Here is a 26191-nt window from a genome sequence, read left to right on the forward strand (position 1 = left end):
AATAGCTGAAAATAAAATAAAATAAAAGTGAAGAAGTTATAAATAACTAATTCTAGTCTTAGCTGTAGTTGTAACAATAGCTTGGAATTCAGGTAGCTGGCCGCCCGGCTGGTGTCCTAGCGGTACCCCTTCACATTGTCGGCGACGCAGGTGTAAGCAGTAGACCCTCTGGGTTTAACACCGACCACCCCTCCTAGACCGACCCATTCACAGAAAAAAGTGTGTACGTGCTTATATACGAACAGTCGTATGGCGGAGGAAGCCAGACTGGCATTCTTTGTTTTCGGGGCTAGTGTGAATTTAGCAGTCATGAATGATTCTGATTTTTCTTCCAGTGCTTTAGCCTTTGATAAGAAAAAAAAACAGTTAATGGAGGAAAGGAAAAAGGATTATTTTGATTATATGCATAAGGTATGTTTAATTTATTATTTTTTTGTATTATCATAGAAAAAACAAAGATTGGAAATCAAAGTTTGATGTTAAAGTAGAAATAAATGAAATAACAAAGCAGCAGCTATAAGTAATTTTAATTTAATGTGTATATTGTAATATTATTCAGCCAGTCTCCTTGGTACATTGGTAGTATTTTAGCCTTTCATCTAGAGATCTTGGGTTTAATATCAGTCAGGCATGGTATTTTTTATATATTTACTTAGTAAATTTGATCTGCTGTTTCAGTTTTTTATCTCCTATTAGAATTTTTCCAAATATAGAGAAAAGGGTTTTGTTAATTTTCCAGAACCTGAATTAAATTCATTATTATTATTATTATTATTATTATTATTATTATTATTATTATTATTATTATTATTATTATTATTATTATTATTATTATTATTATTATTATTATTATGCTTTTACGGCCAAGATGGGACCACTTAAGTCAATTTTAGTTGGATCTTTTCTGAGAAAAGCGTGTTATTTTACTCTTTCGAGCTGCCCAGTATTTCTTCATCCGTTCAGATCTTGCTTTCTTTTCTTCATCCGTAAACACCCTCTTCGTTGTATTTTGTCGTTTGTCTGTCTTTTGTTTAAATCTAATGCTTTTATCTTTTAGCTTTGTAATTTTTCCAGTTTTATTCTGTAGGTCAGTCAGGGAAATTCCCAATTCTTTCATATCTTCTCTAATTTCTTTGATCCATCCTACTTCTAGCTTTTGGAACCAGAGATTTTCAATGATATTTCTTGACAGTCTTGTTTGCGGTGTCCTTATGAGATGACCAAAGAAAGAGATTCTTTTTTTCCGCATAGTATCAGTAACAGGCTCTATTTCTCGATACACCACCTCATTTGGCACAATCCAACATTGGCCTTCTTTTTGGTGTTTTTTATTGATACACGTTCTGACAATTCTCCTCTCTATTTTCAGAATTTTTTCAATTCGGTTTTTCTGAGTGATTTTGAAAAGGGTCTCGCTTCCGTAGGTGACTTCTTGCTGTACTACAGTTTTATAATGTTTAAGTTTTGTTTTAGCAGAAAGGCATTTTTTGTTATATGTTGACCAAGTTAATTTTTGGGATTTAATCATTTTATTTGTCCTGTTTTGCCTTTTTCATTTAAATTATAAGTTATTATTTCCCCTAGATATTTAAATTGTTTTACTATTTTAATTTTCTGATTGTTTACCGTAATGTGCTCTATTACCAGAGGATCTATGGCCATTAGTTCAGTTTTTTCGAAAGAGATATGAAGCCCTATCTTTTGTGCTAGGTTTTGAAAGCTCACGATTTGTGTTTTGGCTTCTTGAATATTATTTGCTAAAAGAGCGAGCGATCTGCAAATCCTAGGCAATTTAGTGTGATGGAGTTTTTCTTAGTACCCATTTTTATATTTTTGGGATTTATTTCATACCATTTTCTCATGACAAATTCAAGGGCGCAGTTAAAAAGGAGTGGTGAGAGGCCGTCTCCTTGCCTCAATCCAGTTTTTATGTAGAAGGGTTGAGAGAGTTCACCTCTGAATTTCACTCTGGACTGGGTATTGGTTAAAGTTAATTTTATCATGTTTACGAGTTTAGGGTGAAGGCCCAGGTTTCTCAGAATATTCAGCATGGATGGTCAGTGTATACAATCATAGGCCCTTTTAAAGTCGACGAAGGTGATTATTAGTTGTTTTTTCCGTCTTTTATATAAGTCCATCATAAGTTTTAGGGATATTATTTGCTCTGGGCAACCTCTCCATGGCCTAAATCCCCCTTGGTATTCCCCAAGTTCCAGTTCAAGTTGGTCTTTGCATCGGTTGTATATGATTCTCGACAGGATTTTGTATGTGCAATCCAGGAGAGATATGCCTCTGTAGTTTTCAGGATTAGTTTTATCCCCTTTTTTATGTAATGGATGGATGAGGGCTGTGGTCCAGTGTTCTGGAAGTTTTTCTTCGTTCCATATTTTCACGAGGCATATATGTAGGGAAATTTTGACTGAATAAACTGATGAGTGTTTCCAGAGTTCTGCGAAAAGCTGGTCTTCTCCGCTTGCTTTGTAGTTTTTTATTTCATTTAAGGCTGCGAGAACTTCTTGAATTGTTGGCGGGTTGATATTTACTGGTGAAGTTTTAACTGGAGTTTCAGTGTCAATCTCAAAAGGCTCTGGGGGGTCGTCACAGTTGAGGAGTCTATTGAAGGTTTCTGCCAAAATTTCAGCATTTTCTTTATTGGTGTGGGCCATATTTCCTTTTTTTCCTCTCAGCATAAGGGTGGGTGGTTCATATCTTTGAAGAGCCTGACCAAAAATTTTATAATAGTCTCAGAAATTAGTTTTCTTGGAACTTTCTTCTATTTGCTGAATCAAGTTTTTTTGGGCTTGTCGTTTGGTTCCTCTTATAATTTTCTGAGTTATTTTCCTTTGTTTGGTGAATTCATGGTTAGATTCTTCAGTTTTCTGGGTTTGGTGGTTGATCCAAGCCCGGTGTCGGTCTTTGACTGCTTTGTCACATTCTTCATTCCACCATTGGTGTTTTTTTCTTGGGTTTATAGGGGCTAGTTCTTCAGCTATTTCTTTCAGTTGGGATGTCAGTTCTTTTAAATTATTAGTTAATTTGATTTTTTTTGTTGTTTCTTCAAAGATGGCATTGTTTATTAATTTATGTGGATCATAAGCTCTTTTGTTTTTAGGTTGGGATTTTTTCTTTTTATGCGGGGTGAATTTTATTTTAACTTTAACTAAGTAATGGTCCGATCCAGTATCTGTTCCTCTCAAGACTTTTACATTATAAATCTCCTTGTGATAATTCCGGTCCATGGAAACATGATCCAGTTGCCATTCTCCTTTTTTCCAATCTGGGTGTTTCCAAGTCTTCAATTTGTTTGGTTTTCTCATAAAATAGGTGGATTTTGAGATCATATTATGGTTTCTGCAAAATTCGACAAGTCTTTGGCCGTTCTTGTTAGTATTCTTTTGGGCAGGCCATTTTCCGATAATATTAAATTCATTATTAGGCATTATTTTTAATTAAAATATTATCTGACATAGAAGTAATATGTTTTTATTTAAATTGTAAAATGATGGAGATTGGTTATTAACAGATTAGTTTTCTGTTTTGTAAATACAGATACCAGAAATGTTTGTAGAATTATTAATATACAACTTATTAGCTGCTTGAATACAATCTTCAGTTTTCATGCTCCCTCCTATACTTAATGTACATACTTTCAAAATTTATTTTACTTTCCTCACTCACTGAGCATAAGTGACGTATAATGGGTATTTATCATTTTCTATTTATTGTTTTTGTCAGGGACAATCTGATCAGCAGCAGCAGCACTTTATTAATCAAAAGGTACTCTTGATTCAAAATTTTCACTGCAAGCTTGCTGCTACAGTGTTCAGTATTCATGGTTTGTGGTCATTGTTTTGCTAATAAATTTGAAAGTTTATTGTTATTTCCAACTTATTTTATGCAAGTATTTTTGTGTGTAACATGTTTGAGTCATAAGTTAGTGAATGTTTTTAATTTAATTATGATTTCTTCACTAATTATTAACAACCAACTGTAGGTATCGTGTAGTCATCAGGTACAGTGAATATGATGTTCAAGCCGTTCCTCCTAGTAGATTTAAAAAAAATTCTGTATATGTATATGTCAGTATAACTATCACAATACAAAACACAGAATTAATAAAAGTTTACAGTTTCATTAAAGAATCTACATTTTATATAAATTGTTAATTTAAATAATTTATATTAATGATTACAATCGTTAAGCAATTAATACAAATTTTTAAAAATAAAAAATAAAACTGTTGGTTCTGTAACATTTAGAAAATGTTAGAAATTAGTATCCTGGAAACTGATTGTATGAAGTAAGATAAACTGCCAATGGACTTAATCATGATAATATAGATCATTGAAGTTACTAATACTAATAGATCAGTGAAGTTAAATTGTAAAATTATGATGAGTGTAAATTTACTCATGCTGCTGGTCTTTATTAGTAGCTAATGTCCATAGCAGTTAATGCCATTTAAATTGTAACACTTAATTAGAAAATTACTGGAAATAATAGTTTTAATTAAAATAGAATGACAAACTATTAATACTTTATTAACAGTAAATTTGTTTAAAATGATGGAATTTTAAAAGAAAATTTAAATTATTGAACATCAGTCCCATCTTAGTAAAAACAAACTTTTTTTTATTTTCACTTTGTAAGTTCTATTCCGTTGAAAGTGTGAATTCAAATTGAAATTTATATTTGGTGATGCAGTTATTAATGTTGATATTATAGTTGACACTATGTTAATTTGTTTTTAATTAGGATGAGGAACAGCATAGGCCAGATTATTCTCATGCTTCTGTCACAAATAATAGGATGACAACTGAACAGGTACATCCACCACAAAGTACAATGATAACAGTTTCTTCTGGCATGAATTATTATCCTGTTTTGTCTTCCAGTGGTTTAGCCGATGATGAGAAAAGAAAGGAGTTAGGGGGGGAAAGGAAACAGGATTATTTTGATTATATGCATAAGGTATGTTTAATTTATTTTTTTTTTTTGTATTATCATAGAAAAACAAAGATTGGAAATCAAAATTTGATGTTAAAGTAGAAATTAATGAAATAACCCAAGCAGCAGCTATAAGTAATTTTAATTTAATGTGTATATTGTAATATTATTCAGCCAGTCTCCTTGGTACATTGTTAGTATTTTAGCCTTTCATCTAGAGGACTTGGATTTGAATATAAGTCAGGCATTGTATTTTTATATCTTTACTTTGTAAATTTGATCTGCTGTTTCAGTTTTTTATCTCCAATTAGAATTTTTCCAAATATAAAGAAGAAGGTTTTGTTAATTTAGCAGAACCTGAATTAGATTCATTGTTAGGCATTATTTTGAATTAAAATATTAACTGACATAGAAGTAATATGTTTTTATGTAAAATATTCATAAAATTAAGGGATAGTACTGCTGAATAGATATTATACCATAAAATGTATGCACAATTTTATTTATATTAAAATATAAATTTATTAATTATATCGTAAATTAAAAAATTAACAGAAAAAAAGTAATTTTGTTAATTACATTATTTGTATTGTAGGACAATAAAAGCCTGATTATTTGTTGTTATGAGCTAAAAGATAGTACATAGAACTTAAAGTAATATTTGTTTAAAATGATGTTTTAAAAAAAGACTTATTTGTTCTTTGTTTGCTTCTTTTTTTTTTTTTTGTCATCAGTCATTTGACTGGTTTGATACAGCTCTCCAAGATTCCCTATCTAGTGCTAGTCGTTTCATTTCAGTATACCCTCTACATCCTAGATCCTTAACAATTTGTTTTACATATTCCAAGTGTGGCCTGCCTACACAATTTTTTCCTTCTACCTGTCCTTCCAGTATTAAAGCGACTATTCCAGGATGCCTTAGTATGTGGCCTATAAGTCTGTCTCTCCTTTTAACTATATTTTTGCAAATGCTTCTTTCTTCATCTATTTGCCGCAATACCTCTTCATTTGTCACTTTATCCACCCATCTGATTTTTAACATTCTCATATAGCACCTGCTTTCAAAAGCTTCTAATCTTTTCTTCTCAGATACTCCGATTGTCCAAGTTTCACTTCCATATAAAGCGACACTCCAAACATACACTTTCCAAAATCTTTTCCTGACATTTAAATTAATTTTTTATGTAAACAAATTATATTTCTTACTGAAGGGTTTAGCTTGTGCTATTCGGCATTTTATATCGCTCCTGCTTCGTCCATCTTTAGTAATTCTACTTCCCAAATAACAAAATTCTTCTACCTCCATAGTCTTTTCTCCTCCTATTTTCACATTCAGTGGTCCTCCATCTTTGTTATTTCTACTACATTTCATTACTTTTTTTTTGTTCTTGTTTATTTTCATGCGATAGTTCTTGCGTAGGACTTCATCTATGCCGTTCATTGTTTCTTCTAAATCCTTTTTACTCTCGGCTAGAATTACTATATCATCAGCAAATCGTAGCATCTTTATCTTTTCACCTCGTACTGTTACTCCGAATCTAAATTGTTCTTTAACATCATTAACTGCTAGTTCCATGTAAAGATTAAAAAGTAACGGAGATAGGGAACATCCTTGTCAGACTCCCTTTCTTATTACGGCTTCTTTCTTATGTTCTTCAATTGTTACTGTTGCTGTTTGGTTCCTGTACATGTTAGCAATTGTTCTTCTATCTCTGTATTTGAACCCTAATTTTTTTAAAATGCTGAACATTTTATTCCAGTCTACGTTATCGAATGCCTTTTTCTAGGTCTATAAACGCCAAGTATGTTGGTTTGTTTTTCTTTATTCTTCCTTCTGCTATTAATCTGAGGCCTAAAATTGCTTCCCTTGTGCCTGTACTTTTCCTGAAACCAAATTGGTATTCTCCTAACACTTCTTCCACTCTCCTCTCAATTCTTCTGTATAGAATTCTAGTTAAGATTTTTGATGCATGACTAGTTAAACTAATTGTTCTGTATTCTTCACATTTATCTGCCCCTGCTTTCTTTGGTATCATGACTATAACACTTTTTTTGAAGTCTAACGGAAATTCCCCTTTTTCATAAATATTACACACCAGTTTGTATAATCTATCAATCGCTTCCTCACCTGCACTGTGCAGTAATTCTACAGGTATTCCGTCTATTCCAGGAGCCTTTCTGCCATTTAAATCTTTCAATGCTCTCTTAAATTCAGATCTCAGTATGGTTTCTCCCATTTCATCCTCCTCAACTTCCTCTTCTTCCTCTATAACACCATTTTCTAATTCATCACCTCCGTATAACTCTTCAATATATTCCACCCATCTATCGACTTTACCTTTCGTATTATATATTGGTGTACCATCTTTGTTTAACACATTATTAGATTTTAATTTATGTACCCCAAAATTTTCCTTAACTTTCCTGTTTGCTCCGTCTATTTTACCAATGTTCATTTCTCTTTCCACTTCTGAACACTTTTCTTTAATCCACTCTTCTTTCGCCAGTTTGCACTTCCTGTTTATAGCATTTCTTAATTGCCGATAGTTCCTTTTACTTTCTTCATCACTAGCATCCTTATATTTTCTACGTTCATCCATCAGCTGCAATATATCGTCTGAAACCCAAGGTTTTCTACCAGTTCTCTTTATTCCGCCTAAGTTTGCTTCTGCTGATTTTTGAATTTCCTTTTTAACATTCTACCATTCTTCTTCTACATTTTCTACCTTACCTTTTTTACTCAGACCTCTTGCGATGTCCTCCTCAAAATTCTTCTTTACCTCCTCTTCCTCAAGCTTCTCTAAATTCCACCGATTCATCTGACACCTTTTCTTCAGGTTTTTAAACCCCAATCTACATTTCATTATCACCAAATTATGGTCGCTATCAATGTCTGCTTCAGGGAAAGTTTTGCAGTCAACGAGTTGATTTCTAAATCTTTGCTTAACCATGATATAATCTATCTGATACCTTGCAGTATCGCCTGGCTTTTTCCAAGTGCATATTCTTCTATTATGATTTTTAAATTGGGTGTTGGCAATTACTAAATTTTACTTTGTGCAAACCTCTATAAGTCGGTCCCCTCTTTCATTCCTTTTGCCCAGCCCGTATTCACCCACTATATTTCCTTCCTTGCTTTTTCCAATGCTTGCATTCCAATCTCCAACTATTATTAAATTTTCATCTCCTTTTACATGTTTAACTGCTTCATCAATCTCTTCGTATACACACTCTACCTCAATATCATCATAGGCGCTTGTAGGCATATAGACGTTAACAATCGTTGTTGGTTTAGGTTTTGATTTTATCCTTATTCAAACGATTCTATCGCTATGCGTTTTGAAATACACTACTCTCTTCCCTATCTTCTTGTTCATAATGAAACCTACTCCTGCCTGCCCATTATTTGAAGCTGCTTTGTTTGCTAAAGATAAGTAATTTTAATTTAATGTACAATGTATTGTAATATCATATGAGGGTTATTGTTTTTTCAAGTTCTGATCGGTCACAAAATTATAACCACAGTCAAAATAAATAATCTTTTATTTGTAACGAGTACTTACACAGTTACGCTATTTCTCTAAATAGTCGCCACTCCGATTTAGACATTTTTCATAGCTTGGTACCATCTTTTCAATACCCTCGTCATAGAACAAAGCCGCCTGTGTTTTCAGCCATGTTTCTACGCTGGTCTGCAGCTCAATGTCTGTGCCAAAATGTTGTCCTCCTAGCCAGTGTTTCATCTGAGCAACGAGGTGAAAATCGGATGGAGCCTAGTCTAGGCTGCATGGTGGGCGATAAAACACTTCCCAACTAAAACACTGCAGGAGCTTCTTTGTTACAGCTGCAGTGTGCGGCCGAGCATTTTCATGGAGAAACACAATGCCTGATGACAACATTCCTCTTCGCTTATTCAGAATTGCCCTTCGTAGACGTCGAAGAGTCACGCAGTATGAGGCTGCAGTGATGGTTTTGCTACAATCCATGAATTCCAACCAAGAGAACTCCATTCAGGTCCCAGAACACAGTAACCATACACTTTCTGTTGGCGAAGGTTTGCTTGAACTTCTTTGGTTTACTGGGAGAATGAGAATGCATCCACTGTTTGGATTGTTCTTTTGTTTCTTCAGTTTCGAAAAGGATCCATGTTTCGTTCCTGTGACAATTTTGTTAAAAAAATCTTCTCCTTTATTGTGGTAGCTCTGGAGAAACGTAATGGTGACGTCCATTCTCATTGTTTTGTGATGGTCGGACAGCATCTTGGGAACCCATCTCGCACACCGTTTGCAGTACTGAAGTCCCTCACTAATAATGGTATAGAAAGCTGACCTTTAAATTTCACTAAGCTAATCACTCAATACAGAAATTGTGAACCGACGATTTTCTCGAATTGCCTCATTCATTCGCTCAACGAGATCATCGGTTGACACTCGGTTCCTTCCCAGACTGCCTGTATCAAGAATGTCTGTACATCCTGCTTAAAAGTTCCTGCACCATTGTCGCACTTTGTTGTCGCTCATTTAATTTTCACCGTACACATTACTTATTCGTCTATGAATTTCAGCTGCATTACGCCTTTCAGCCTGAAGAAATCGAATTACCGTATGCACTTCACTCTTGATGAGAGATGCTATTGTTGTAGATATGTTTACGTGCTAGCTGCGTGTTCAGAACTAAATGAAGTGATGCGAGGTGATTGAAGGTCATAATAGAGAAGCTGCGCAACTCATATGTGCAAAGGTTCATCTGATTTTTGCGCAAGTTTTTATTTTGCGACCAATGGGATCTTGAAAAAAGAATAACCCTCATACTTAATATTATTTTGTCGATCTCCATGGTAGTTTGGTAGTGTCTCAGCCTTTCATTTGGAATAACAATTTCCTTGTTAAATATGATTTACTTTTAATGTAAATTGTAAAATGATGGAGATTGGTTATTAACAGATTAGTTTTCTGTTTTGTAAATACAGATACCAGAAATGTTTGTAGAATTATTAATATACAACATATTAGCTGCTTGAATACAATCTTCAGTTTTCATGCTCCCTCCTATACTTAATGTACATACTTTCAAAATTTATTTTACTTTCCTCACTCACTGAGCATAAGTGACGTATAATGGGTATTTATCATTTTCTATTTATTGTTTTTGTCAGGGGCAATCTGATCAGCAGCAGCAGCACTTTATTAATCAAAAGGTACTCTTGATTCAAAATTTTCACTGCAAGCTTGCTGCTACAGTGTTCAGTATTCATGGTTTGTGGTCATTGTTTTGCTAATAAATTTGAAAGTTTTTTGTTATTTCCAACTTATTGTACGCAAATATTTTTGTGTGAAACATGTTTGAGTCATAAGTTAGTGAATGTTTTTAATTTATTTATGATTTCTTTACTAATTATTAACAACCAACTGTAGGTATCGTGTAGTCATCAGGTACATTGAGTATGATGTTGAAGGCGTTCCTCCTAATAGATTTAAAAAAAAATTCTGTATATGTATATGTCATTATAACTATCACAATTCAAAACACAGAATTAATAAAAGTTTACAGTTTCATTAAAGAATCTACATTTTATATAAATTGTTAATTTAAATAATTTATATTAATGATTACAATCGTTAAGCAGTTAATACAAATTTTTAAAAATAAAAAATAAACTGTTGGTTCTGTAACATTTGGAAACAGTTAGAAATTAGTATCCTGGAAACTGATTGTATGAAGTAAGATAAACTGCCAATGGACTTAATCATGATAATATAGATCACTGAAGTTACTAATATTAATAGATCAGTGAAGTTAAATTGTAAAATTATGATGAGTGTGAATTTACTCATGCTGCTGGCCTTTATTAGTAGCTAATGTCCATAGCAGTTAATGCCATTTAAATTGTAACACTAAATTAGAAAATTACTGGAAATAAAAGTTTTAATTAAAATAGAATGACAAACTATTAATACTTTATTACTTTGTTAACAGTAAATTTGTTTAAAATGATGGAATTTTAAAAGAAAATTCAAATTATTGAACATCAGTCCTATTTAGTAAAAACAAACTTTTTTTTTATTTTCACTTGGTAAGTTCTATTCAGTTGAAATTGTGAATTCAAATTGAAATTTATATTTGGTGATGCAGTTATTAATATTGATATTATTGTTGACACTATGTTAATTTGTTTTTAATTAGGATGAAGAACAGCATAGGCCAGATTATTCTCATGCTTCTGTCAGAAATAATAGTATGACAACTGAACAGGTACAACCACCACAAGGATCAATGACAACAGTTTCTTCTGGCAAGAATTATTATACTGTTTTGTCTTCCAGTGGTTTAGCCTATGATGAGAAAAAAAAAGAGTTAGGGGGGGAAAGGAAACAGGATTATTTTGATTATACGCATAAGGTATGTTTAATTTATTATTTTTTTTGTATTATCATAGAAAAACAAAGATTGGAAATCAAAATTTGATGTTAAAGTAGAAATTAATGAAATAACCCAAGCAGCAGCTATAAGTAATTTTAATTTAATGTATATATTGTAATATTATTCAGCCAGTCTCCTTGGTACATTGGTAGTATTTTAGCCTTTCATAAGAGATCTTGGGTTTGAATATCAGTCAGGCATGGTATTTTTATATATTTACTTTGTAAATTTGATCTTGTTTCAGTTTTTTATCTCCTATTAGAATTTTTCCAAATATAGAGAAAAAGGTTTTGTTAATTTAGCAGAACCTGAATTAGATTCATTGTTAGGCATTACTTTGAATTAAAATATTAACTGACATAGAAGTAATATGCTTTTATGTAAAATATTCATAAAATTAAGGGATAGTACTGCTGAATAGATATTATACTATAAAATGTATGCACAATTTTATTTATATTAAAATATAAATTTATTGATTATATCGTAATTTAAAAAATTAACAGAAAAAAAGTAATTTTGTAATTACATTATTTGTATTGTAGGACAATAAATGCCTGATTATTTGTTGTTATGATCTAAAAGATACTACACAGAACTTTAAGTAATATTTGTTTAAAAATAATGTTTTAAAAAGACTATTATTTGTTTTGTGTTTGCTAAAGATATGTAATTTTAATTTAATGTACAATATATTGTAATATCATACGAGGGTTATTGTTTTTTCAAATTCCGATCGGTCACAAAATTAAAACCACGGTGAAAATAAAAATTTTTTTTTGTAACGAGTACTTACATAGTCGCCACTCTGATTTAGACATTTGTCATAGCTTGGTACTAACTTTCCAATACCCTCATCACAGAACAGAGCCGCCTGTGTTTTCAGCCATGTTTCTACGCTGGTCTGCAGCTCAATGTCTGTGCCAAAATGTTGTCCTCCTAGCCAGTGTTTCATCTGAGCAACGAGGTGAAAATCTGATGGAGCCAAGTCTGGGCTGCATGGTGGGTGATAAAACACTTCCCAACGAAAACACTGCAGGAGCTTCTTTGTTACAGCTGCAGTGTGCAGCCGAGCATTTTCATGGAGAAACACAATGCCTGATGAAAACATTCATCTCCGCTTATTCTGAATTTCCCTTCGTAGACGTTGAAGAGTCACGCAGTATGAGGCTGCAGTGTTGGTCGTGCTACATTTCATGAATTCCACCAAGAGAACTCCATTCCGGTCCCAGAACACAGTAGCCATACACTTTCTGTTGGCGAAGGTTAGCTAGAATTTCTTTGGTTTACTGGGAGAATGAGAATGCATCCACTGTTTGGATTGTTCTTTTGTTTCTTCAGTTTCGAAAAGGATCCATGTTTCGTTCCTGTGACAATTTTGTTCAAAATTTTTCTCCTTCATTGTGGTAGCTCGGGAGAAACGTTAAGGAGACGTCCATTCTCATTGTTTTGTGATGGTCGGACAGCATCTTGGGAACCCATCTCGCACACAGTTTGCAGTACTGAAGTCCCTTACTAATAATGGTATAGAGAGCTGACCTTTAAATTTCAGGAAACTAATCACTCAATACAGAAATTGTGAACCGACGATTTTCTCGAATTGCCTCATTCATTCGCTCAACGAGCTCATCGGTTGATACTCGCTTCCTTCCTAGACCGCCTGTATCATGAATGTCTGTACATCCTACTTTAAAGTTCCTGCACCATTGTCGCACTTTGTTGTCGCTCATTTAAGTTTCACCGTACACATTACTTATTCGTCTATGAATTTCAGCTGCATTACACCCTTCAGCCTGAAGAAATCGAATTACCGTATGCACTTCACTCTTGATGAGAGATGCTATTGTTGTAGATATGTTTACGTGCTAGCTGCGTGTTCAGAACTAAATGAAGTGACGCGGCGGGATTGAAGGTCATACTAGAGATGCTGCGCAACTCATATGTGCAAAGGTTTATCCGATTTTTGCGCAAGTTTTTATTTTTCGATCAATCGGACCTTGAAAAAAGAATAACCCTCATACTTAATATTATTTTGTCGATCTCTATGGTAGTTTGGTAGTGTCTCAGCCTTTCATCTGGAATAACAATTTCCTTGTTAAATATGATTTACTTTTAATGTAAATTGTAAAATGATGGAGATTGGTTATTAACAGATTAGTTTTCTGTTTTGTAAATACAGATACCAGAAATGTTTGTAGAATTATTAATATACAACATATTAGCTGCTTGAATACAATCTTCAGTTTTCATGCTCCCTCCTATACTTAATGTACATACTTTCAAAATTTATTTTACTTTCCTCACTCACTGAGCATAAGTGACGTATAATGGGTATTTATCATTTTCTATTTATTGTTTTTGTCAGGGGCAATCTGATCAGCAGCAGCAGCACTTTATTAATCAAAAGGTACTCTTGATTCAAAATTTTCACTGCAAGCTTGCTGCTACAGTGTTCAGTATTCATGGTTTGTGGTCATTGTTTTGCTAATAAATTTGAAAGTTTTTTGTTATTTCCAACTTATTGTACGCAAATATTTTTGTGTGAAACATGTTTGAGTCATAAGTTAGTGAATGTTTTTAATTTATTTATGATTTCTTTACTAATTATTAACAACCAACTGTAGGTATCGTGTAGTCATCAGGTACATTGAGTATGATGTTGAAGGCGTTCCTCCTAATAGATTTTAAAAAAAATTCTGTATATGTATATGTCATTATAACTATCACAATTCAAAACACAGAATTAATAAAAGTTTACAGTTTCATTAAAGAATCTACATTTTATATAAATTGTTAATTTAAATAATTTATATTAATGATTACAATCGTTAAGCAGTTAATACAAATTTTTAAAAATAAAAAATAAACTGTTGGTTCTGTAACATTTGGAAACAGTTAGAAATTAGTATCCTGGAAACTGATTGTATGAAGTAAGATAAACTGCCAATGGACTTAATCATGATAATATAGATCACTGAAGTTACTAATATTAATAGATCAGTGAAGTAAAATTGTAAAATTATGATGAGTGTGAATTTACTCATGCTGCTGGCCTTTATTAGTAGCTAATGTCCATAGCAGTTAATGCCATTTAAATTGTAACACTAAATTAGAAAATTACTGGAAATAAAAGTTTTAATTAAAATAGAATGACAAACTATTAATACTTTATTACTTTGTTAACAGTAAATTTGTTTAAAATGATGGAATTTTAAAAGAAAATTCAAATTATTGAACATCAGTCCTATTTAGTAAAAACAAACTTTTATTTTATTTTCACTTGGTAAGTTCTATTCAGTTGAAATTGTGAATTCAAATTGAAATTTATATTTGGTGATGCAGTTATTAATATTGATATTATTGTTGACACTATGTTAATTTGTTTTTAATTAGGATGAAGAACAGCATAGGCCAGATTATTCTCATGCTTCTGTCAGAAATAATAGTATGACAACTGAACAGGTACAACCACCACAAGGATCAATGACAACAGTTTCTTCTGGCAAGAATTATTATACTGTTTTGTCTTCCAGTGGTTTAGCCTATGATGAGAAAAAAAAAGAGTTAGGGGGGGAAAGGAAACAGGATTATTTTGATTATACGCATAAGGTATGTTTAATTTATTATTTTTTTTGTATTATCATAGAAAAACAAAGATTGGAAATCAAAATTTGATGTTAAAGTAGAAATTAATGAAATAACCCAAGCAGCAGCTATAAGTAATTTTAATTTAATGTATATATTGTAATATTATTCAGCCAGTCTCCTTGGTACATTGGTAGTATTTTAGCCTTTCATAAGAGATCTTGGGTTTGAATATCAGTCAGGCATGGTATTTTTATATATTTACTTTGTAAATTTGATCTTGTTTCAGTTTTTTATCTCCTATTAGAATTTTTCCAAATATAGAGAAAAAGGTTTTGTTAATTTAGCAGAACCTGAATTAGATTCATTGTTAGGCATTACTTTGAATTAAAATATTAACTGACATAGAAGTAATATGCTTTTATGTAAAATATTCATAAAATTAAGGGATAGTACTGCTGAATAGATATTATACTATAAAATGTATGCACAATTTTATTTATATTAAAATATAAATTTATTGATTATATCGTAATTTAAAAAATTAACAGAAAAAAAGTAATTTTGTAATTACATTATTTGTATTGTAGGACAATAAATGCCTGATTATTTGTTGTTATGATCTAAAAGATACTACACAGAACTTTAAGTAATATTTGTTTAAAAATAATGTTTTAAAAAGACTATTATTTGTTTTGTGTTTGCTAAAGATATGTAATTTTAATTTAATGTACAATATATTGTAATATCATACGAGGGTTATTGTTTTTTCAAATTCCGATCGGTCACAAAATTAAAACCACGGTGAAAATAAAAATTTTTTTTTGTAACGAGTACTTACATAGTCGCCACTCTGATTTAGACATTTGTCATAGCTTGGTACTAACTTTCCAATACCCTCATCACAGAACAGAGCCGCCTGTGTTTTCAGCCATGTTTCTATGCTGGTCTGCAGCTCAATGTCTGTGCCAAAATGTTGTCATCCTAGCCAGTGTTTCATCTGAGCAACGAGGTGAAAATCTGATGGAGCCAAGTCTGGGCTGCATGGTAGGTGATAAAACACTTCCCAACGAAAACACTGCAGGAGCTTCTTTGTTACAGCTGCAGTGTGCAGCCGAGCATTTTCATGGAGAAACACAATGCCTGATGAAAACATTCATCTCCGCTTATTCTGAATTTCCCTTCGTAGACGTTGAAGAGTCACGCAGTATGAGGCTGCAGTGATGGTCGTGCTACATTTCATGAATTCCACCAAGAGAACTCCATTCCGGTCCCAGAACACAGTAGCCATACACTTTCTGTTGGCGAAGGTTAGCTAGAATTTCTTTGGTTTACTGGGAGAATGAGAATGCATCCACTGTTTGGATTGTTCTTTTGTTTCTTCAGTTTCGAAAAGGATCCATGTTTCGTTCCTGTGACAATTTTGTTCAAAATTTTTCTCCTTCATTGTGGTAGCTCGGGAGAAACGTTAAGGAGACGTCCATTCTCATTGTTTTGTGATTGTCGGACAGCATCTTGGGAACCCATCTCGCACACAGTTTGCAGTACTGAAGTCCCTTACTAATAATGGTATAGAGAGCTGACCTTTAAATTTCAGGAAACTAATCACTCAATACAGAAATTGTGAACCGACGATTTTCTCGAATTGCCTCATTCATTCGCTCAACGAGCTCATCGGTTGATACTCGCTTCCTTCCTAGACCGCCTGTATCATGAATGTCTGTACATCCTACTTTAAAGTTCCTGCACCATTGTCGCACTTTGTTGTCGCTCATTTAAGTTTCACCGTACACATTACTTATTCGTCTATGAATTTCAGCTGCATTACACCCTTCAGCCTGAAGAAATCGAATTACCGTATGCACTTCACTCTTGATGAGAGATGCTATTGTTGTAGATATGTTTACGTGCTAGCTGCGTGTTCAGAACTAAATGAAGTGACGCGGCGGGATTGAAGGTCATACTAGAGATGCTGCGCAACTCATATGTGCAAAGGTTTATCCGATTTTTGCGCAAGTTTTTATTTTGCGATCAATCGGACCTTGAAAAAAGAATAACCCTCATACTTAATATTATTTTGTCGATCTCTATGGTAGTTTGGTAGTGTCTCAGCCTTTCATCTGGAATAACAATTTCCTTGTTAAATATGATTTACTTTTAATGTAAATTGTAAAATGATGGAGATTGGTTATTAACAGATTAGTTTTCTGTTTTGTAAATACAGATACCAGAAATGTTTGTAGAATTATTAATATACAACTTATTAGCTGCTTGAATACAATCTTCAGTTTTCATGCTCCCTCCTATACTTAATGTACATACTTTCAAAATTTATTTTACTTTCCTCACTCACTGAGCATAAGTGACGTATAATGGGTATTTATCATTTTCTATTTATTGTTTTTGTCAGGGGCAATCTGATCAGCAGCAGCAGCACTTTATTAATCAAAAAGTACTCTTGATTCAAAATTTTCACTGCAAGCTAGCTGGTATAGTGTTCAGTATTCATGATTTGTGGTCATTGTTTTGCTAATAAATTTGAAAGTTTTTTGTTATTTCCAACTTATTGTACGCAAATATTTTTGTGTGAAACATGTTTGAGTCATAAGTTAGTGAATGTTTTTAATTTATTTATGATTTCTTTACTAATTATTAACAACCAACTGTAGGTATCGTGTAGTCATCAGGTACATTGAGTATGATGTTGAAGGCGTTCCTCCTAATAGATTTTAAAAAAAATTCTGTATATGTATATGTCATTATAACTATCACAATTCAAAACACAGAATTAATAAAAGTTTACAGTTTCATTAAAGAATCTACATTTTATATAAATTGTTAATTTAAATAATTTATATTAATGATTACCATCGTTAAACAATTAATACAAATTTTTAAAAGTAAAAAATAAAACTGTTGGTTCTGTAACATTTGGAACAAGTTAGAAATTAGTATCCTGGAAACTGATTGTATGAAGTAAGATAAACTGCCAATGGACTTAATCATGATAATATAGATCACTGAAGTTACTAATATTAATAGATCAGTGAAGTTAAATTGTAAAATTATGATGAGTGTGAATTTACTCATGCTGCTGGCCTTTATTAGTAGCTAATGTCCATAGCAGTTAATGCCATTTAAATTGTAACACTAAATTAGAAAATTACTGGAAATAAAAGTTTTAATTAAAATAGAATGACAAACTATTAATACTTTATTACTTTATTAACAGTAAATTTGTTTAAAATGATGGAATTTTAAAAGAAAATTCAAATTATTTAACATCAGTCCTATCTTAGTAAAAACAAACTTTTTTTATTTTGACTTGGTAAGTTCTATTTAGTTGAAATTGTGAATTCAAATTGAAATTTATATTTGGTGATGCAGTTATTAATATTGATATTATAATTGACACTATGTTAATTTGTTTTTAATTAGGATGAAGAACAGCATAGGCCAGATTATTCTCATGCTTCTGTCACAAATAACAGGATGACAACTGAACAGGTACAACCACCACCAAAAAAATAACCCTCATGCTTAATATTGTTTTGTCAATCTCCATGGTAGATTGCTAATAAAATCAATATTGATGAAAAGATAAAGATATTTTGAGAAAATATAATTTTTGTTTATTTTTTATCAAACCTCACATATATACGAGACTGCTTTTTTTCAGCCTCCAATTGTGCATCTAAGTAAACAAGAGATAGGCGGGAGCCAGGCTTGCACTTCATGTGATTGTATCCACCCCCACCATAACCTCTGCCATTGTCGGCTCCGTTGCATCAGTCTGAGCTGAGCTGCAGGCAATTGAACATGGCCGCTACGATTGATGCTCCCACCAAGTGTGGGTTGCAAAGTGTGATACATTTTCTGCAAGCAGAAGGATGTAATGCTGCTGAAATCCATCAAAGAATGACCCTAGTGTATGCTGAAAACTTTATGAGTGATGGTAGTGTATGGGAATGGTGTAGGAAATTTAAAGAATGGCAAATGGATGTCCATGATGAAGGTGGGCAAGGATGCAAGTCTGTTGCTACTGTATTCCTGGTTTAGTATGTTGATGATTTTGTCCGCAACAAATGGAGGTTTACGATAAGTGAATTTTCTGCAAAAATCCCAGAAATCTCAAGGTCTTTTCTGTACACAATTGTGACTAAAGATCTAGGACACTGGAAACTGTGTGCAGGTTGGGTCCCAAAGATGTTGAGTGACAATCACAAAATGCAGTGTATGACATCAGCCTTAATGTTTCTCATGCGTTACGATAATGAGGGGAAAGAGATTTTAAAGTCTATCGTTATTGGCAATGAGACTTAGATCCAGTTTGACAATCCAGAAACCAAAGAACAGTCTAAGCAGTGGATGCCCACTTCTCCAAACAAGCTGAAAAAATTCAAACACACTGAGCAATAGGAAAACAATGACTTTTTTGGGACCATAAAGGTGTCTTGTTGGTGGGCTTTCTGGAGCAGAGAGCAACAATAACAAAGTAAGTTTACTGTGAATCTTTACATTCTCTCGTCTGGCGTGGTTTTGATCCACGACAATGCACGATCACACTGTGCCAATGTGACCTTCTCAAACAATTCAAGTGGGAAGTTTTCGCCACTGTACAGTCCAGATCTAGCTATAGATTTCTTCTATAGCATTGATACACAATATCTTTGTTATTCTTTGTTTTAGTTTTTTTAGTACCACACACATTAGCACCTTTGAACGTTAATGACTTGTAAAGCTTGATAAAAGTCTCATTTCATCAATGTTATAAACATCCTTGAGATCATAGTCTTTTATTAACAGTGTTTGCACTGATGGATCCACTTTCACCATATACATTTTTTAAAACGAGATTGTTTCAGGGACAAAATTTTTCCAACCAACCTCTGCTTCCAATAAATGTTTCCATTTAAAGTTGTGCGTAACTTGCTTTTTTTATTGGTAATTTTTGTGCTTGGACACCTAAAACTAAGCAAAAGTTAAATCTTTCACTTTTTTATACAGTTGAAAAGTTTCCTCTTTTGTATTTTATTAATTAACATTTTTAAACTATTCTTTTAAACTTTCTTTTTGTGTTAAAATTTTTTTTTATTTGTGTTTTACCACAATCATTTTTTCGCTAATTTTCTTTGTGATAGTCCACAGCCAGCATCTTCAATAACTTTAAATCACGTTTCTAAATTTAATGTTTTGGCTTTGTTTTTTCCTGACATTTTAGTAACAAAATTAAAAGAAAAACTTTAAAGTGACAAAAAATATAAAAGAAAACACCAACATTAAACTGAGACATACGATTACCCGTATAACTCAACTGAATGCAATAGTGACAAAATCAGAATTCAAGTCTGCTGCTACCTGAATTATTTCTGTCTGCCACTGACTAATGTTGATGGCAGACAACAGTGCTTTTGTTAGTATATGTAAAGTGTGCATTCTATAAAGTAAGCTATGATAAATATCTTTAACATTGTGATTATAAAAATTAATGAATAAGCTGTGTATTTTTGTACATGATTTAAATTTACATTTTCTTGTGTTATTCTTTATAATTAAATTCTTTTTTTGTTAATGATTGAAAAAATCTGTAGTACAATTAAAATTCTCCTCTAATATGCTATTAAATTTGTGACCAACATTCAGTTTTATACCAAAAAGAAACAACGAATTAGCGGTTGTCTTCAATGAATATGATGGTCTCAGTTGGGTTAGGGAGTGGTTGTCTTAGAGAACAATAATATTGTCAGTACTGTAATTTATATTCCGAGAAATACTGATCTTTTACAGAGGTGGTTCTTGTACAGAGGTACCATGAGAGATTTCACTACACATATGCATGTGTAAGAAATTTAAAGGTTTGTATTCATGAAACCTTGTAATTATCCAGTTGTTTTCATTTTGGGCAATATTATTTTTAATTAATTCTTGTCACATTCTAATAATAGAAAACTAAAACTAGTAATTTGATAAAAATTGATGAAATATGAATTTAATTAAAATCTTTTGGGAACCTTACATAGCAAGTTGCAAGCATAGCAAGTTGCTATAAGAGAAACAGAACTCAAGAATTCCTTTGACATACAAATACAATACACACATCCTCTGAAACTTATAAAGATACCTAGCAATTAGAGGATCCTTGTTAAGAAGGTGCTTTATCATACTAAAAACAATATTTTGAATCTTTTCTTGATTTAGTAATAACATATTGAAGTTGAACTTAATAAATACCTTGAAGATAGTCTCAGTGAGTTTAACTCATTCAGATTTATTCTACTTAAAAATAATGTAGTATCACCAGCAAAAAATGCTGCAAGATAAGATGCTGATGAATAAGATAAGAAATCACCTTTACCTCATTCCAACTGATGTTATAGAATCCTAGATTTCTAATAAGAATCTAATGAACACAACCAAATACTTTGCTGAATAACAAAATGATGCTTGAAGAACTTGTTTATAGGGCTGTTCTGTATGACCTCCAATTGGTTTTTGAATTATCTTTAGTAAATGTTAATACTATAATAAACCAAATTGCATACAAACCAATCCATTTTTGGAAGTGAACTTATTCATAGTTTCTTTCTTTAAAAATTAAAATTTTTTTTGACAATGTATGAATAGAACAAACAAAATTGAGTAATGTATTACCTTCCTTCGTGTAATGAATTCATTGCTATGCCTGTGACAAATAAACCTACAAATCATACTGACCTAGTTTGTCCCATTTTATCAGCCAGTTGTGAGTTATTGATATGGTATCTAAGCAAATAGTGTTGCACAATGAGCTATAAAATCTCTTTTTAATGTAAGCTTTCAGGCTTCTGACATTATTGAGCGACTTTAAGCACAGTCACAGAGTTATGCTTATAAGAGATAAGAGAGTGTAGTTGAGCAAATTATTTCATGAAGGAAAGTATCATGTGAACTTCATACTCTGTGACATCTGTTACTCTTGATAAGACATTTTAAAAAAATGTTTGTTTAAGTCAGTTTTTGGGTCCTTCAATAAATATATTTTTTAAATTAAAATATTTTTTTTCAAATTACTTTTTCTTAAAAAGTTGATGTATGTTGGAGTCCCATTTTTTAATTAAAAATTGATATGACCGCTACTGCAAAATTTTGAACATAAGTCTATTACAAAGTACTTTTTTATTTCATAAAGAATGACATTTTGAGCATATATACCAAATATTATTAAAATACTTGTCATTTTTTTTAAATATATTTTTATGTAAAAAAAATACAAGTTGATGAAAAACAGATAATTTTTGGACAATCATTTGTATTAAATTTTTTCTTCATTTTTGCATGTAAAATCACATCCTGGAATTCTGTACGTGGTTTTGAAGCATCTGTGTATGGAAATAGATTATATATATTCTATTCTAGTGTATGAAACATTTTAAGGAATATAAAATTAAAATAACAAAATAGGAGAGTTATTTATAATTTGTACAGGTATCAACATTCTGTAGTTCAGGAAATTTGAGCTGTACTATAGAAAGGAATATGAGATATTGCCCTCTCCCCAAGAGACAAGTTGAAATTATATTCAGTATGAAAATTGATAAAGCAATAACAGTATTTAGATTTTCTCAGAGTATTGTTCCTTCAAATTACTTAAAACTTAGATAAAATCAAATTATATGAATTCAGATTTTTAGAAAAGAAGTTCAATTTAAAAATAAGGTAAGAGTAATGGGATCAAAAATAAAAAATAGTGATGAATTAATATTAAAAATCTTTTATACATCAAAAAGTGAAGAATCATTCTATTAGTGTAGTAAAATTTGCAAAGGATGATTGAAAGTAAGACTTCTTTAAGAAGACGCATAAGTAAGTAGAAACTTGTTGATGGCAGAATAAAAATTGCTAATATCAAATGTAGGTATTAAGAAGCAAAAGTTTTAACAAAGTTTTCGAAAGTACAGTGGTTTATTATGAAAATTAATGAGAACAGAATCTAAACCAGAAATACAAAATATATGGGCATTGATGTTAGTTTACATATACATGTTGCAAATAAGGTGATTTCAATGGTAAAATGAAGAGATAGATGGTAAAACAAATTGAAGATAATATGATCCAACTGCACAATTTTATTTAAAAAATTTATTTTTTTTTGAATGAAAATTTAAGTTATTTTAGCTGTGTCTAATGTATTCTTAAAGGGGAATCTGCCATCTTGTACAAAAAAAATATCTTTTTCCGGTATTTTTTAAGGTTTTATATGCATGTATATATATATATATATATATATATATATATATATATATATTCAAAATTCTTATTATAGTAATAATAGTATTATATTTATATAGTAGTATATATAATACTTATAATAATATTATAAATAATACTATTCTTAATTAAAAGAGAATAGGATTTGAAAAAAAGATTTATTAGTGAACTTGATTCAGAAGTTAAACTGATAATTTTGTTTTTAAATATAATTTAATTTTGTTTTGAAATATAGCTGGGAATTGATAATTGGGAGCTTTGGATAATTCATATAATATCAGATATTTAACTGTATTATCTTTCTGATAATAAAAATAATATAAAAAACCCACATTTTCATGTTAATACTTTCAATACAAGACAGAATTTTTCATTATAATTTACTAGAAATATTGGCTTATAAGTCAAGATTTTGAAACAAAAAATATAACTAAATAAGGAGTTGACTTATCTGATAAATTTAAACTAAAATGATAGATTTATATATTATATAAATATTATTTAATAATATATTGGTTTATTAAAATGTGAATTGGTAGTACAGTTTTTAATTGAAGAGAAAAAAGTATGAATAATGTTTAGTGATATATTTTTCATATTATTATTTTTATGTATTACAGAAGAATAATTTGGTTCATTTATATTTTTCTATTATTGAGTGGTTCTTTAATCTTGCCAGTAAAGTCTTATCACATTATGTAGCAGATTTTGTAAGAAGCACTTTTGTAATAATGCTTATATATTTCTCCCACAATGGATAAATGTTATACTAATCAATTTTTATTTGAAGTTTGTTTTACAAAATCTGCAGTTTTACCTTAATGAAGAATTTTGTTTCCCATTTAACACAAAAATTAAATAGCAGCTTTGTTTTGCTTTACTTGTTGGATGCTAAAGGCTAGTCTACTTAAGACAAGCGAACATAAACCTTGTGCACGATAATGCTATTTGCAACATTCATCTATAAAAACTAGCACTCAGTTTCCTAGACTGTCCCCTTAATGAATTCTGTATGTTGTCTCAGAAATGTGCAATATCTGTGTGTGTAGTTTTGGGATGAGCATAATTTTGTTTAGACAAAATTAAGACAAATAGACAAATATAAATGACAGTTCAATGTCAAAATTCACTATAATTTAAACTTTACTTACATGACAGAATTAATTGTTTAAAATGCCATTCCAAGTTTGGGTTATATGATAAGTTAACTTATACACGAGACTTAAATTTTATTACTTAAAAGTAGTTATTTAATGAACATTCATGTAATATAGTATATGCTGTTACTATACAAGTTAGAGAGAGATACATGTAAATCATAAAAATAAGCCTTTTATTCTGGTCAGTATAAAATAATATATTGCCGATCTCCATGGCAGAGTGGTAGTGTCTCAGCTTTCATCTGGAGTTCCTGGGTTTGAATCCCAGTGAGGCATAGCATTTTTTGTATGCTAAAAATTTCCATTCTCATAGGGCAAAATGACCAAAGCAGTCGATGTCCATCATATAAAAAAAAAAATATTTTTATTCTATAGTTTACATCAGGAAAAGGCAGATATGCTACTCAATGCATAAAAAAAGAAACTGCCCCCAGCATTTGTCCAGGTGAATAAAGTGAAACCATGGTAAAACCTTGATCAGACCAAATTAAAAAATAGATCAAATTAAAATTTACATTAATTATTAAAATATAAACACATGAAATATTATTAAGGTATAAAATTAATAAAGATACTAAGTATAAAAATAACTACTAACTAATTTAGATGTTGAAAATTATTTGAGCACATATTTATGTAAATGTTGAATGAAAATTATGAGTTTTCTAAATTAATAGTTTTTCAAAATTCATCAAAAGAATAATACTCTTTCTGCAGAAGAAAATCTTTTAATTTGTATTTTAAATAAATTTGAAGATATTTTACATGATAAAGTTGTTTATTAAAAATGGTAACAAGCTATAATAAGGTCCTTTCTCACAAGCAGAAATATTGTATTATGTTGCACAAAGATGTACTTAGTTCTACTGTCTGGAATGTTAAGAGCAGCGTTAAATATTGCTATTTTTTAAAGAATAAATGACTTCCAGAAATTACACATTCATAAATAAAAAAATATACATTAAAATTAGAATTGAAGATGTTAAGTAGATTTGTTAGGTATCTTATTATAAATGGAAACTGAAGCATGAACAAATCTGTTTGATATTCTAAGAAAATTTGTCATCTAATAAGATATGCAGAAATTTTGGGGCAACATAACCATGATTGCAATTTATGAAATCTGCTATTAAGGAAGTATAGTGGGGAAAAGAGGAATTGTTTTATTGGGTGTTAGTGAAATACTCTCACATTTTAAAAAGATTTTAATCGTTACAATAAAAAAGAAAACGGGCAGAAAATGTGACAAATATTATACCTATCTCATGCTTTGAAAATACTCACTAGGATCATTAGCTGGTGAAGAGGTATGTGGTTAATGGTGTGTAGATGAAAACCCTTTTGGTTTCAGTAAGAATATGGGTAAAGGTTATTTTGATCTTCATATTAATTTTAATAGGCAGGATTGAGAAGAATAAAAAGCATCTACATGGCATTTCCAGTTCTGGAGGAAGCATTTTATAATGTGGGAAATAAAATAAAATTATATTTTTAAAAAAGTTGACTTAAATGTCAGGGTAGGAGAACTATTTTCAAACTTTAGAGGAATCAGGGAGCAGTTTTGAGAAGATGAAAAAAAGTGATCTTACTCTTATTCAGAAAAGAATATAGTCTGTCCTCATTGCTTTTCTAATTGTACATTGAAGGAAAAATTTGTAGAGTGGATTATGTATCTAAATAAAAGAATAAATATGTTAATGTTTGGGAAAAAAAAAATTGCATTGTCCTTTTGGTGGAACCCAAATATGAGTTGGAAGAAATACTCAGTGGGAGAAGAGAAATTTATTTGGAAAATAAGCGTTGAACCAGAAAGCAGGAAATGAAGAATTAAA

At 31.2% G+C, this 26191-nt stretch overlaps 1 protein-coding gene across 1 annotated transcript in view; it reads left to right on the forward strand.

Moving 5' to 3' along the window:
- Positions 1-26191, forward strand: part of LOC142324942 (uncharacterized) — a 52352-nt gene continuing 26161 nt past the window's right edge. Inside the window, exons 1-5 of the mRNA XM_075366103.1 lie at positions 1-411; positions 4756-4971; positions 11131-11346; positions 14761-14976; positions 18391-18459. Of these exons, the coding sequence (XP_075222218.1) occupies positions 250-411; positions 4756-4971; positions 11131-11346; positions 14761-14976; positions 18391-18459 (879 nt within the window). The 5' untranslated portion in view covers positions 1-249. The remainder of the gene's footprint in view (positions 412-4755; positions 4972-11130; positions 11347-14760; positions 14977-18390; positions 18460-26191) is intronic.

Source organism: Lycorma delicatula, chromosome 5 (assembly GCF_047948215.1).
Source record: "Lycorma delicatula isolate Av1 chromosome 5, ASM4794821v1, whole genome shotgun sequence".
Taxonomy (NCBI): domain Eukaryota; kingdom Metazoa; phylum Arthropoda; class Insecta; order Hemiptera; family Fulgoridae; genus Lycorma; species Lycorma delicatula.